Consider the following 12,893-nt stretch of genomic DNA (forward strand, 5'->3'; position numbering starts at 1 on the left):
GGTTGTATTCTCTTCCTTGTTATTTCCTTTATCATTATTACTATTAGTGGTAGCAGTAGTGATTTGTGTTATACCTTAGTTATTAAACTGTTCTTATCTCAACCCGTGGGAGCTGCATTCTTTTGATTCTCCTCCCCGTCCCTCCAGGAGCGGAGGGAAGAAAGGTGGGGGGGGGAAGTGGACTTCGTGGTTCTGATTTACGGCCTGGGCTTAAACCACGACAACTCTTCATCAGGAACTGTAGTGACAGGACAAGGGGTAATGGGTTAAAACTTAAACAAAGCAAATTCAGGTTAGACATAAGGAAGAAATTCTTTAAGGGTGGTGAGGCACTGGAATGGGTTGCCCAGGGAAGTTGTGAATGCTCCATCCCTGGCGGTGTTCAAGGCCAGGTTGGGCAGAGCCTTGGGTGACGTGCTTTAGTGTGAGGTGTCCCTGCCCATGGCAGGTGGGTTGGAACTTGATGACCTTAAGGTCCTTTCCGACCCTAACTATTTTATGATTCTATAAATATTTCTGGATAAATCCTATTAGAGTATCCTGTGAATAATGGGATAGAATAAAATGATCATCAGAGAATTCTGGGAACCCCTCAATTGCTGTGAGATTAAACATATGTCTTTTGTTGTTGCTCCATTTGTAGTTTGTTTTTTTTTTTTTAAATATGGATTTGAGAGAAAAAAATACAAGTCATCTGAATCATAATGAAAGAAAATGGACTGGTTCTCTTGATAAGAATCAAGAGTTCTTTTGTTTTTCCTGGTGAAAGCAAACATAATCTTTAATCATGATTAAAAAATAGAGTGTTAAGCTGATATAAAAAATCTGGGTCTGCCATTTGGAAAGAAGAAGTTTCTTTTATATTCCTGTGGACAGGCTTATATTAGAGGTAAGAGCATACTGTCAGTTCTTCAGTGAAGTATTCTTAGAGTTTTTAAATGAATATCACTAACTATATTAATTCAGCAATTTCTAATCTAAACACTTAAAAAAAACCCCAAATTTAAAAAGATAATGCGTATCTTCTTAATGTTGGATATAAAGCACAGAGTTTAAATTATTTGCCCAGTCACATGTAGTCTATGACCAGTCTACGTTTTTTATTACAAATGTGAAATATAAAAGCACATCAATACAGCCGAGAACTGGGGAAAACAGGTTGCATGGACATCCCTACAAATGACTACAAAAGCTCACTTATCCTTCACACAACTTCAGAAGACTCCTGCTCCAGCCTCATGTCATTTTAAGATATAAATACACACAATACTTCTCTTAGAGCTGTCCTGATTGACAATCTTATTTCATTGTTGGACTCTGCCAAAACCTCAACTAATGGTAAAATGCTACAAATTCCATATCACTGCAAACACTGCAGCATGTTCACAAAACCCCTTTGGATGATGGTGTCAAAAAACAGACTGTCCCTTCTCTATTCCTGCCAGAAGAGAAACTTCTAGGAAGCTACTGAGACAGATGTCAAGAGGATCAATAACATAGTAGGTTAATGTCAGAAGAAAAAATGTGCTATTTTAAAGGACAAAGGACATATGAAGAGTAATTATGTTGCAGACATTGCCTAAAATTCAAGAGAGATTAACAATGCTTGCAATGCCATTTGCCAAGTGCAATCTGTTACGGTTATTCACTCTCAAGAGTTCTGTATCCATCTGAAGTGCAGCCAACGATATAAGCATAGGCGAAGGCAAAGAGTTTATGGATTTCTTACACCAAAATGATGGACATTTATAACAGAGATGTTATACTGGGGAAGGATGCTACACCTGAATCCCTGAATGTTTTTGTACCACAGTAGAGCCATGCATGCTAATTGCTAGCTATATGCAAAAATACATCTGCCCATTTACCATCAAACTACCTTCTTTAAAATATCATCACATCCGCATTTGACTGTAAGATCTTTGTGACACTGGAATTCTTTGCCAATTCTGTGCCCTAAGAACTAAGAATAGTAGTGAATTTGGGAATCTAAATAACATTTTCTAAGGAGCCTAAGAGCCAACCCTTGCAGAAAGGATATGAAGTGCTTTGAAAGGGTCGCTAAGCAGCTACTACTTTACTTAGGAGCTCTGCTTGCCTGTCTGTTATTCAGTGAGTCAAGAATATTTGCTGCCTTCATCAGCTTCATCTTACACTACAGAACTAGAACTCCACAGCAAGAATCCATTGTGAAACACCTACAGCAGTGATGTTATTCCCATTTGAAGAACAAGATACATGTGTTGTCCAATACAGGAGAGATTACAAGTACCAGATGAATACTCCACTGTTCAGTTCTGTGTTAAACTCCAGTTCTTTAAGTGGGAACCTGATGTTTGTTAAAGTACAATAAATGACAGAATAATTCTTACCCGGACAAGTTTTTCTGAATCACCCCTCCATTTGCTGACAATGGTGGATGCTGATATGTTGAAAAAAGTTGTATTGCATTCTGTGGCAACAGCCTTAGCAAGCAAAGTTTTCCCAGTACCTACAAACAACAGTGTTGAAGAAAGTCTCTGAAGATTTGTTTAGACTCTGAAGACTGTTGATTGAGTCTCTAAAGAAATACAATGCAAATGTTCGAATAATTCCCCTCATTATACTACCAGTCAGATAGAAACAGTAAAATAGAAGTCATAGAAACATAGAATGATGTGGGTTGGAAGGGAGCTTTGAAGGTCCTCTAGTCCAATCTGCCCCAAGACGATCATGAACATCTTCAACTAGATCAGGTTGCTCAGAGCCCCATCCAAGCTGACCTTCAGTGTTTCCAGGGATACGGCATCTACCACCTCATCTCTACCACCTGTGCCAGTGTTTCAGAGTCATTCACTAGTCCAAATCTCCCTTCTTTTAGTTTAAAATCATTACCTTCTGTCCTATCATACAGATTCTACAAAAAGCCTCTGTCCCCATCTTTATTGTAAGAATCCTTTAAGTAGTGAAAGGCTGGAATAATGTCTCCCCAGAGCCTTCTCTTCTTCAGGCTGAACAAGCCCAGCTCTCTCAGTCTGTGCTCACAGCAGAGGTGCTCCAGCCCTCAGATCATTCTGTGGCCCTTTCTAGGGTTGCCAGGAGAAGCTCAGGTAATACAGTGCTGGAAATGCATTCCTCAAATTCTGAAGTACTACATGCTGAAATGGTTTCATGCCTTCGCTGGCAAGTACATCCAAAGATTCACAGGAACAAATGGAGTTTACTGCAGTGACAGTCTTTGCAACCTGGCTTGGAGGTACTTGTGCCCTCTATCTCTTTCCAATCATACTCATGGTGATAATGCTTGTGTCAGAGTGGAGCACAGGGAGCAGTGAAACTGTTCTGACATGAACAACACTCAGCTAGCACAGCAGAGACTAAAGCTTTCACCCCATTTCTAAAACAACCCCGAAACACAAAAGAAAGAAAGGACAAAGGACACCTCCTTAAGGAGGTGAGTCCAGATTTATTCAATTTCATAAGATCAGGTCAAGCCAAACTTGATTAATATGGTCCAAGCTGAGTGAAAACAGAGATATGAGTTCTCCCTCCTCTGAACGGTTAGTGTAAGTACTGGTTTTGGAAGATTCAGGTGTAGAAATGATCAAGGGTTGTGAGAAAGGAAAATGGACAGGTTTGAGTGTCAGAGATAGACATAATCATCCAACACTATCTACTTTTATTTCATATTAGAGAACATGTTCTTCATTAACACATTTGATCTAATTAGCATAAATGATTTATCTATGGGACAAAACCAGATGCAGTGATGAACAAACAGCTAGGGTATAAAGCTCTCCATACCTGGTGGTCCATACAGCAATAATCCTTTCCAAGGAGACAGAATGCCAGTAAACAGCTGTGGGTACTGTGGAAACAGAAAAGTAATTGAGGATTAAAAATGTATGAATTATAAAAAATGCACCTCTTACATTACCAAAGGTGCCAAAAAACAGCACCCAACACTAATAATTCTAATATTGAAAGACCATTTTCCTGTAGGAGAATGGGTATGCCATTGTCAGATGACACAGGAACAGAAACAGTTTTAACATAACTGCCTATAAAAGCACAGAAATAGAGAATCCTAGAACACCACTGTAATTACAAGGAAAATGCTAACAAGCCAAACAGTGGTTTTCTCAAAACTATTTAGCTCCTTACCCTTATGGGATAAACAACTGCTTCCTTGACTAGTCTCTTAGCCGCATCCAGCCCAATAATATCATCCCACTTCACGTTTGGATTATGGAGATAAATGTCCTGCAACATACACCACATCCTGTTAGTAAAATTTCTTCTGCATTTGGATAATAACCTCTGGCAAAGTAAAAGAATTGACTCAGCTATAAAGAGTGCTATTAAGTGATAGAAACTGTATTATTTAACCTTATGTCTCAGGGACCTCCCAAAAGGAAAGCATACACAGCAATCATCTCTACAGAGCTGCTACATTGTGCCTTGTTTCCTCTCAAGCCCCTAGTTTCCCTAAGAGCATATATACTGCTAAATGTATACGCTGAGCAGATAAGTTTCTCAGATCTGTTTTTTGATAGTTGCTTTTAGTAACCAACGAACACATGAAGAGCTACCATGACATGAACCTTCACCAACCCTAATATTTTGCCTCTCATGCTGGCAAGTATTGGATGTTTAAAAAGAAGTGTAAGCAACAGGAGTGACATGTTGGTTCATATTTACATTCACCAAAATCTGCAACCAAAGGACTTTGATAATTAAAATTACATCTTAGTCTTTGAATTCAAACACCCTCTGACATTCGTTCTTAGGTGAATTTCTCTTACCTCTGTTTTGAACATGTTACTCTGTAGTAACGAGTTCCACAGTTTAATCATGTGCAATATGAAAATACTTTCGTTTGGTTTAAACTTGACACTCAGTAACTTTATGGCTGCACCTATTGCTTATATTATTACTTATAAGTAACAGTGAAAAACTGCTATTTACTCACACTATAGAAGACTTTATATGTTGCAGGAAAAGCTGTGAGAAACTCTAACAGGAAGAAAATATTCCCCTAAGCATCTATCAAAAGATAGTCGGTAATTAGTCTATGCCCTGAAGCACTCACTAAATTAATTTCATTTAATTCATCAAACTTTCCAAATCTTCTATGAATCTTTACATTTGCCTTAGCAATATTTCGTGGCTTTGAGTTCCAGAGACTAATTGTTCTGCACAGAATATCCTATCCTCAGTACAAATACTTCAGATAAATTCTGCTCCCCAATGAAAACAGGCAGTCCCCAGAGACTGAAGAAAAATTATGTGCTTATATCCAAGGGGAAAATATGATTTAATACAATTAGGGAAATATTTATATAGATTACACTTTCCCTTTTTATTAACAGCAAATTAAGATGAATCAAATTTCTGCTACTAAGTAGAGACTTTCATAACTGTTTCCAAATTAAATTAGATTGTATTGCAAAATAGATACCATGTGCTATTTATTTTTATTGATTTACACAGTGTTGATTACCATAGCAACTAGGAACATACTAGCGCAGTTTACAAAACATACCATAATGAAGGTTTAAAACAAGCCTGTTGCTTTTTTCTAAGGTAGCAACAAGAACAACATTCTTCTAAAGGTCTACCATTAATTAAATTTAATTTAATTAAATTTAATGCAATGAGAATTGAATTGAAATTGAGAATTTTCTTACTTTAAGGTTGGAAATTTCTTAAGAGGTCAATTCTACTAAAGTGCAAATGCAAAATTTGCAGACCAAGAATTTCAGCCATACATAGCTATAAAAATCAGTCAGTGAAAGTTTTATAGCTGGTTTTAAGTATGTGTGAGCAAGAGCTGATACCATTTCTGATGCTTATAGAAAATAAGAGTCATAACACTATCAGATATTGTGATACTCCAAAGACAAGTGCCTTTTGGGTTTTGGAAAGTGATGCATGAAAAACATTTACCTGCTTCATAGCCATTGATCCCCAGTAGCCCAGGGCCTGTTTGCTAGACTGCACCTCAACTCATGAGTGAAATGAAATGGGGCTGACAATATTGGAATTCCTTCCAGGTACATTAAATAATAGTTGATATTAGCTAATATATTTAAATATCTCTTTTCAGTGTTGTATATAGCAGTAAGAACAAAGGGAAAAGCTATGACAGTCTCACGGGTACAGCATGATTAGATTACATGTTTCCCATTAGAAAGGAATGGTCTTAATTACTTCCTCCCATTGTGAATCAGAAAGAAACATCATTATGTAAAGAAATGACCTGTTGGGAGTTGCATGATAAGAAAATATCCTGCACATTCAAGAATAAGCACTATCAGTGACAGTAGAAAGAAGCAAACAGAATTCTCAGATGACAAAGATAACCACGATCTCTATAAAATCAGAATGGAGATCCAATCTTACTTTGCTTACAACTGTTGCAAGTTCTCTCATCTCACCAGTCATGCCAATAAAAGCACTAAGGGGTTTTAATAATCGTTCCTGAAAAGAAGACAAACGTAAGTTCTTGTCAGATTTCTGTTGTTTTCAAATAGATAAACTATGAAATGGTTTCAAAAAAGCTGATACATCATAATATCTACTTTGAAAGCTGTAAAAATACGGATAATAATTAAGATTTTGAAGTAAGCCATATCTGCAGTAACTCTCCTCATCTGAAAGAATCTAATCCTGAAGTAACATTAAAATGAGCAGCTCTCTTACTGCACACATAGTCCTAAACATGCCCTACATATATCAAGAGGAGCGGAAAATGTCACTAGGGGTCACTTCATCATCACATTCTGTGTATTGACAGTCTGCAGACTGCCACCACCTAAGTTGGATGCACTGTCTGAGAACCTATGGCTTGTGTCAAGGAGTTATCACTGAAAACTCCCCTAAATCACCCAAACTCTGTTCTTATCTCAGCCAAAGTGGACACTAAATAACATACTGAATTCAAAAGAACCAGTATTTCACCCTCAGAAGTTCTGCAGGTTTCTGCAGTATGTTTTTGGAATGAACCCTAAGGCATCATTTGTATTTGTTGCCTTCTTTCATGTTCAATGATAACATTGTTGTGGTATTTTATTTTGCTTCTTGTTATGTAAAACTGATGCTCATATTCATTGGAAATACAAACAGAAACACTTACTGATGGATCTGGATCACAGTTAAGGCTGTTCAAGACTATTCCATTTGATGATACTTTGACGGCATCCTGAATCATCGCATGGAAGTCAATTACCTGGCCCTAAAGGAGAAAATAATGTTGTGATAGGCTTTACAATGATGGTAACTATGTTGTTAAAACTGCACTGGTCCAAATTTTGCTTGCCATTACAGCAATGAGTTTCCTTACTTCATATATGGTTTAAGTATGGAAAAAACTGCCCCCGGAATCTATGGTAGCAATGGGAAAAGAACACACATCTCAGCTATACAACCATTTAAGTGCTGAGCCTCCTATCATTTCATTTAGCAATTTGAAATTTATCTTCAATTTTAGCTATTACCATTGGGTTTTAAAAAACGAAATATTCCTCCTTCTTGATTATGTTTGAAATACTATTTAATGCAAAGAGTTAATGCCCATATAATAAAATTCACCCTTTGGCTAATTATATGTGAAAATTTTATATAAAATTAGATACAAAAAGCTGGTATTTAATATTTGTGAAAAAGTTTAAGATAAGTTTCTTTCTACACGCATATTTCTATCATAAATGACATACTAGGTTTCCACCAACCCTTCTTGTGTGAGTGCCATCTCCTCTGCTTTTGCTGACTGCTGAGATGTTTAAGCCAAAGTCAGATTGCTCCAGAGTAACTGCGCTGTCATTATTCTAGAGAAAAATAAATTTTAAACCAGATGTACCAAGTAGATGAGTTGCAGCCATTCCATTATGGGTATTATCTCATCTCTTCATACATGCCCAGACAAGCCATATCATTACATGGAAATTGCAAGAGTAATCCTGTATTTGTCAGACAAACACCACTGTGCATTTAGTTAGACTTCATCTGACTGGTGACCACAGTGGTGAAATCTGTGTCTCTGGAGCTCAGCATTCAAGCTATTTCATGCATGGAGCTCCCAGTTTAAGTTGCAGGTATCTGCATTTTACATAGTTATGAGAAGAAACACAAACAGTGGAAATGACATAAGGCACAGCATGTCAACTCAGAAATGAAGAGGTTTTTCGGATTCTAAGTTATTTTGACATACACTTCACAGCAGCTATTGCTGTAAAATAAAAACTCTAATGACTGTTTTTTTAATTTTATTTTTGAAGGGTGAGAACTGGACAGATGAGGTGCTTTCTGTGACGGAATACAGACAAGGACTTAAAAAAACCCCAGAGGTTGTCCTTCATGTAATTCCTCAAAAGCTGTAACAGACATGGTGCTCGCCCACCAACCTGCTGTTCCTGCTCCATCCTCTGTAAGGGATGATAATAAAGTAGCTTTGACACAATCTTACCAAAATGAGACTCACAAACCCAAAAATTACAGAGCCAAATTACTCCCCCAATCTCACACACCTTACGCACTGTGAAGATGCTTATAACTGACAGCAGACTTTCTACTTGCTTGGCTTGTCCTTTCTCGCACTAAAGGATGAATCTAATGGGAAAAGTCTGGCTGCTTTCCATACATGTTGGATTATATGACCCTTTTTCCTCTAATTTTTGCTTGTGATTTGCTCCCCAAATCACAGCCAGAAAGCATATTCTCCTTGCATCAGTCTTGCATTTATAATCCTTAAATTACGTAATTAGTAAAAGGTATTAGTAACACAATTATAAATTGAGCAACTCACATCCTCTCGCTGCCTATAGCCTTTCAAAATAAAGTCACATTAATTTCAACAATAACAGTGCCAAGATAAAACACATGTAAACCTGTTTGGAGCTCTCCTTGGTGGAAGATTTGAATTCTGTTCCACTTCCAGATGAGGTTGTTAACAATGGTTGTTGCACTGTCTGATGTCTGAGCCTTGGGAAGTTCTGAAAAGAGCTTGCTGCCCTAGAATTAAAAATAAAAAATAAAAATAATGGAAGACTTTCACAACTTCTTTTTTTCCTCCAAAATACCAAGATTAAAAGGCAGAGTCTTCCAATACGGCAGTGTTGGGCTACCCTTGCTCCCACTGAAGTTAAAGCATCAATTTCAACCTTATTGCTTTCAAATATGCCACCCCACCTTAGCCACACTGCAAAAACTCTGTAAAGTTGTCTGGATCTCCATTTGGGAAATAAGTCTCTGTTTTCCTCTAGCAGATACAGAAAAATGTACCACAGAGTCAGCAGTGTGACTCTACACTTTAGTATTCCTGTGGTACCACAACATTATTTTAACCATGCTGCAGATTGCTTTTATAGGAAAATTTTCTGCACAGGAAAAACCCCCACACATTTCTCTTACCTTCTTGGTCTTCCCCTAGTTCTCAGCTGTTGCTTATTTTCTGCTGTGGGAAAATTAATATTAAAATGGAAAATAATTAAGGATATGAAAAAGAGCAACCTGACTTAATTTCCCCCACCCCATTCAAACATACTTTTGAGCACACATTAATGACTTTGGAAATACTGCATAAACAGGAATAGCACGATTATAAGCAATGCAAGCTTGCAGAAGTATTCTGAAAACAAACTGATATTGGAGAGAGCAGTTTGGCTTCAGGCTTGTTAAATTTCAGGTTCAATTCAGTCTTTGGTTTCTTTCCTTACATTTAAAAACCAGTATCATTTTCGCTGTAAAATGGACACTACCAGAAATTAGATTAAACACTAATTTAAACTAATTTAATGTATCACATGGAAAACTTATTTAATGCTAATATTTTTTTTTCATTGCTGAATTGGGAAATAAGAATTTGCCTTACTTGTCTTAATACTGATTTTATCATGGTTCAACATACCAAGACAGCATAAATGTCACACTGCAATGGCGGTTATCAAACTATGTTACAAAATCATTTTACCTATACAGCTAATCTTTTGTGTTTATCAAATATTTCATTTAACTGTGATTTGAAAGTTGTCAGAAGCCATATGAAACAATGACAACTGCTCAGAGATGTTCTCTGGTCAATCATCCCCTTCTCTGACAACTTATATTTTTCTTACAAGACAAAGAGGTACAGATGTTGGTGTTTTCTGTAGCTTTCAAACTCTTCAAAACTGATTCTTACACAGTTGCTCTTATGGCTTCTATAAGTTACATTCTGTGCTCAAGTACAAAACCACTCAGGCTTTCAGGGTCATAACAGAATGCTCATATTCTGAGTTGCCTTATTCTGTATCATTCATTAATAACTCAGACTTCAAGTCCTTCGGAGCAAATAAACCTATTACTTTTTTGGCACATTACCTTTAGGATATGAAAATGTGCAAAATAGATGGTTAATGAGATGAGTGATAATAAACTTTTAAGCAATAGCTTGGATGAGGTAAGTTATAATATTTCATTGAAGTGGTTTATTTTAATTTAAAAATTAAATCCAAAATAGAACAGACTTACTAATGTCTCCCCAGGAAAGGAAAGTGAATACATCTATGCCACAATACTTTGTGCTTATATGGCATTTTCCACGATCAAAGCAGTTTTAAAAAGACAGAAAAATACCACCTTCTTGTTCGTCTACAGAAAGAGAAAAGGAAGAGCAGAAGAGCTCAAAGCCCCATGTCTCAATTGTTACATCATATGTGCTAGAACTATAGCTCTGTAACTGTAAGAGTTCAAACATTAAATGCTGATATACATGAGAAGTGTGGTGAGCACATCAGGCAAATAAATATTTTAGGCTTTGGAAACAGTTTTGGTCTTTGGAACACAGCCACATACCAGTGTCCAGGACCTTTTTGGTAATTTTAGGATACTTCTGAAATTTTACAAAGTAATAGCTTTCATATTCCATCAAAATTGTCTCAAGATCAACGTTGTCACAGACTTCAAAGCCACGTAAACTTAATTTCGTCTCTTGTTCCAAAGCATATGCAGCATCAACGTACCTGGTATTTAAATAAAAACAACAAAACCAACAACTGTGAGTCATTATCTTATTCTGATTTTTGAAAGAAAAAGCAAACAATGGCATTAGTATGCGTATGGTATTTTTAACCTGTCCACAACTATGTTTATTATAAAAGCATGAAGTTCTTTCCTCTAAGGGTGGTGAGGCACTGGAACAGGTTGCCCAGGGAAGCTGTGAAAGCTCCATCCCTGGCAGTGTTCAAGGCCAGGTTGGACAAAGCCTTGGGTGACATGGTTTAGTGCAAGGTGTCCCTGCCCATGGCAGGGGGGTTGGAACTAGATGATCTTAAGGTCCTTTCCAATCCTATTCTATGAATCTATAAACCCCATTAAAAAAACCTTTGCTGATTTATCTGAACTATTTTTAAATTATATAGGACATTTTTGGTCCAGAAACTGAAATAATTTAGCAAAGTAACGAGCTAAGATACGTAGTAGTAGTTTACCTCTTCCTCATATGATACCAAAAGGCCATGCTGTTGACTCGCCCAACAGAAGACAGAAGGACACATCACCAGAGGTCAAACATGCACAAAAATACAAATGCAGAACATTATTCTTTAAAAGTAACATACCCTTTCTCCATTAAATAATGCAGAATTAGAATGAGGAGATTTTTTCGACGAGCTTCTGTTCGCATCTCATCCTGTGAATTAACACAAAGCTCTAGATCAAATGTAATATTCTCTTTATTGCTGTAAACAGCATCTAAATGTAGCCTGTGGAAACAAACAAATTAAGACAACAGCATGTAAGAACTGTAAAACAACTCACTGTTAATAAACACAAGGAAAGCTGTTTTCAATGTAATTTTTCTTACACATTATCAGGGCTACTGAATGGGTAGAAACCTTTTCCTAGGGAAGAGAAAATTACTTTGAGGTTGCAAAAATAACTTACTTCCCTTACTATGGTTGTGGATCGCCAGCATGTCCAGGCTGCTGCGGATTTCAGGGTAAGACTCTTGCAGACCTCATGCACAGTGTCTCCAAAGGCAAACCTCATGCTCCAGTTTGGCTATGTCCTTCTCTTGCAACTAGAAACACATCTTCTGAGTGCTTGGAGAAGTGGGGATGGAGAACAGGTCTGGGAACTGCATGACTGTGCTACAAAGACCAGCTGTAAAGCTGCTGGCACCTCCCATTTCACGGGCCTTGATATATAAACACATGTGAAATAGAGCATGTGAGGGATTTGTAGTTTGGGGTAACATCAGACTTGCCTGATTTTAACATATGATGGAACAAAGTCAGGTCCCAACATGCAGAAATTTCAATATGGAATTAGTCCCTAGATTTCTTCACATTGACTGGAGAATCTAAAGTTATTCACAAATGGCTCAGTGTTAAAACAAGGCAGCATAAAATACCTTCATCATCATTCAGAGAACCCACATCTGGGGGAGCATAAAGTGCAGTCAATACTGAGTAGAGCAAAAGGGGCAGTGGAAACAGAAATCTTGCAAGATACTAGAATAAAGCCTTACTCTGATGAAACATGCCATGTATGCCAAGTGTCTGCAGAGAAACCCTGAGACTTTAAGGTCACAACTGAAGCTGCTATAAGGAGAGCTCTAAAAATCAGCTTTGATCAGCCTCATCAGGATTTGAAGCTGTAACCACAGGAAAAGCAGGTATGGCCAAACCCACATTTAGGCTAATAAATAATTTCCTTTCCCTTTTAGGGTGCTGGCATTCAACAGTGGGAGCTGCACTTGATGATCCTTATGGGTTCCTTTCAACTTGAGACAGTCTTTCATTCTATGACTCTGTGATTACCTATAATGACCCAGTGTGACCATGAAACGGTTCAGTGGATGGGGAAAGAGCAATAGTTTCTGTTGACTGCAGAGCACATATATATTCTTGATCACGTTGCACAGCAATGCATAC

General features: G+C 37.4%; 1 protein-coding gene across 1 annotated transcript in view; it reads right to left on the reverse strand.

Moving 5' to 3' along the window:
* The window catches only part of KATNAL2 (katanin catalytic subunit A1 like 2), a gene marked incomplete at both ends in the record, with an annotated part of 34,343 nt that overhangs the window by 15,441 nt on the left and 6,009 nt on the right, over window positions 1–12,893 (reverse strand). The window contains 10 exons of the mRNA XM_080637210.1: window positions 2,373–2,491; window positions 3,784–3,847; window positions 4,144–4,242; window positions 6,385–6,462; window positions 7,118–7,216; window positions 7,698–7,808; window positions 8,868–8,991; window positions 9,391–9,433; window positions 10,813–10,979; window positions 11,577–11,647. Of these exons, the coding sequence (XP_080493336.1) occupies window positions 2,373–2,491; window positions 3,784–3,847; window positions 4,144–4,242; window positions 6,385–6,462; window positions 7,118–7,216; window positions 7,698–7,808; window positions 8,868–8,991; window positions 9,391–9,433; window positions 10,813–10,979; window positions 11,577–11,647 (975 nt within the window). The remainder of the gene's footprint in view (window positions 1–2,372; window positions 2,492–3,783; window positions 3,848–4,143; window positions 4,243–6,384; window positions 6,463–7,117; window positions 7,217–7,697; window positions 7,809–8,867; window positions 8,992–9,390; window positions 9,434–10,812; window positions 10,980–11,576; window positions 11,648–12,893) is intronic.

Source organism: Psittacula echo (genome assembly GCF_963264785.1).
Source record: "Psittacula echo genome assembly, chromosome: Z".
Taxonomy (NCBI): domain Eukaryota; kingdom Metazoa; phylum Chordata; class Aves; order Psittaciformes; family Psittacidae; genus Psittacula; species Psittacula echo.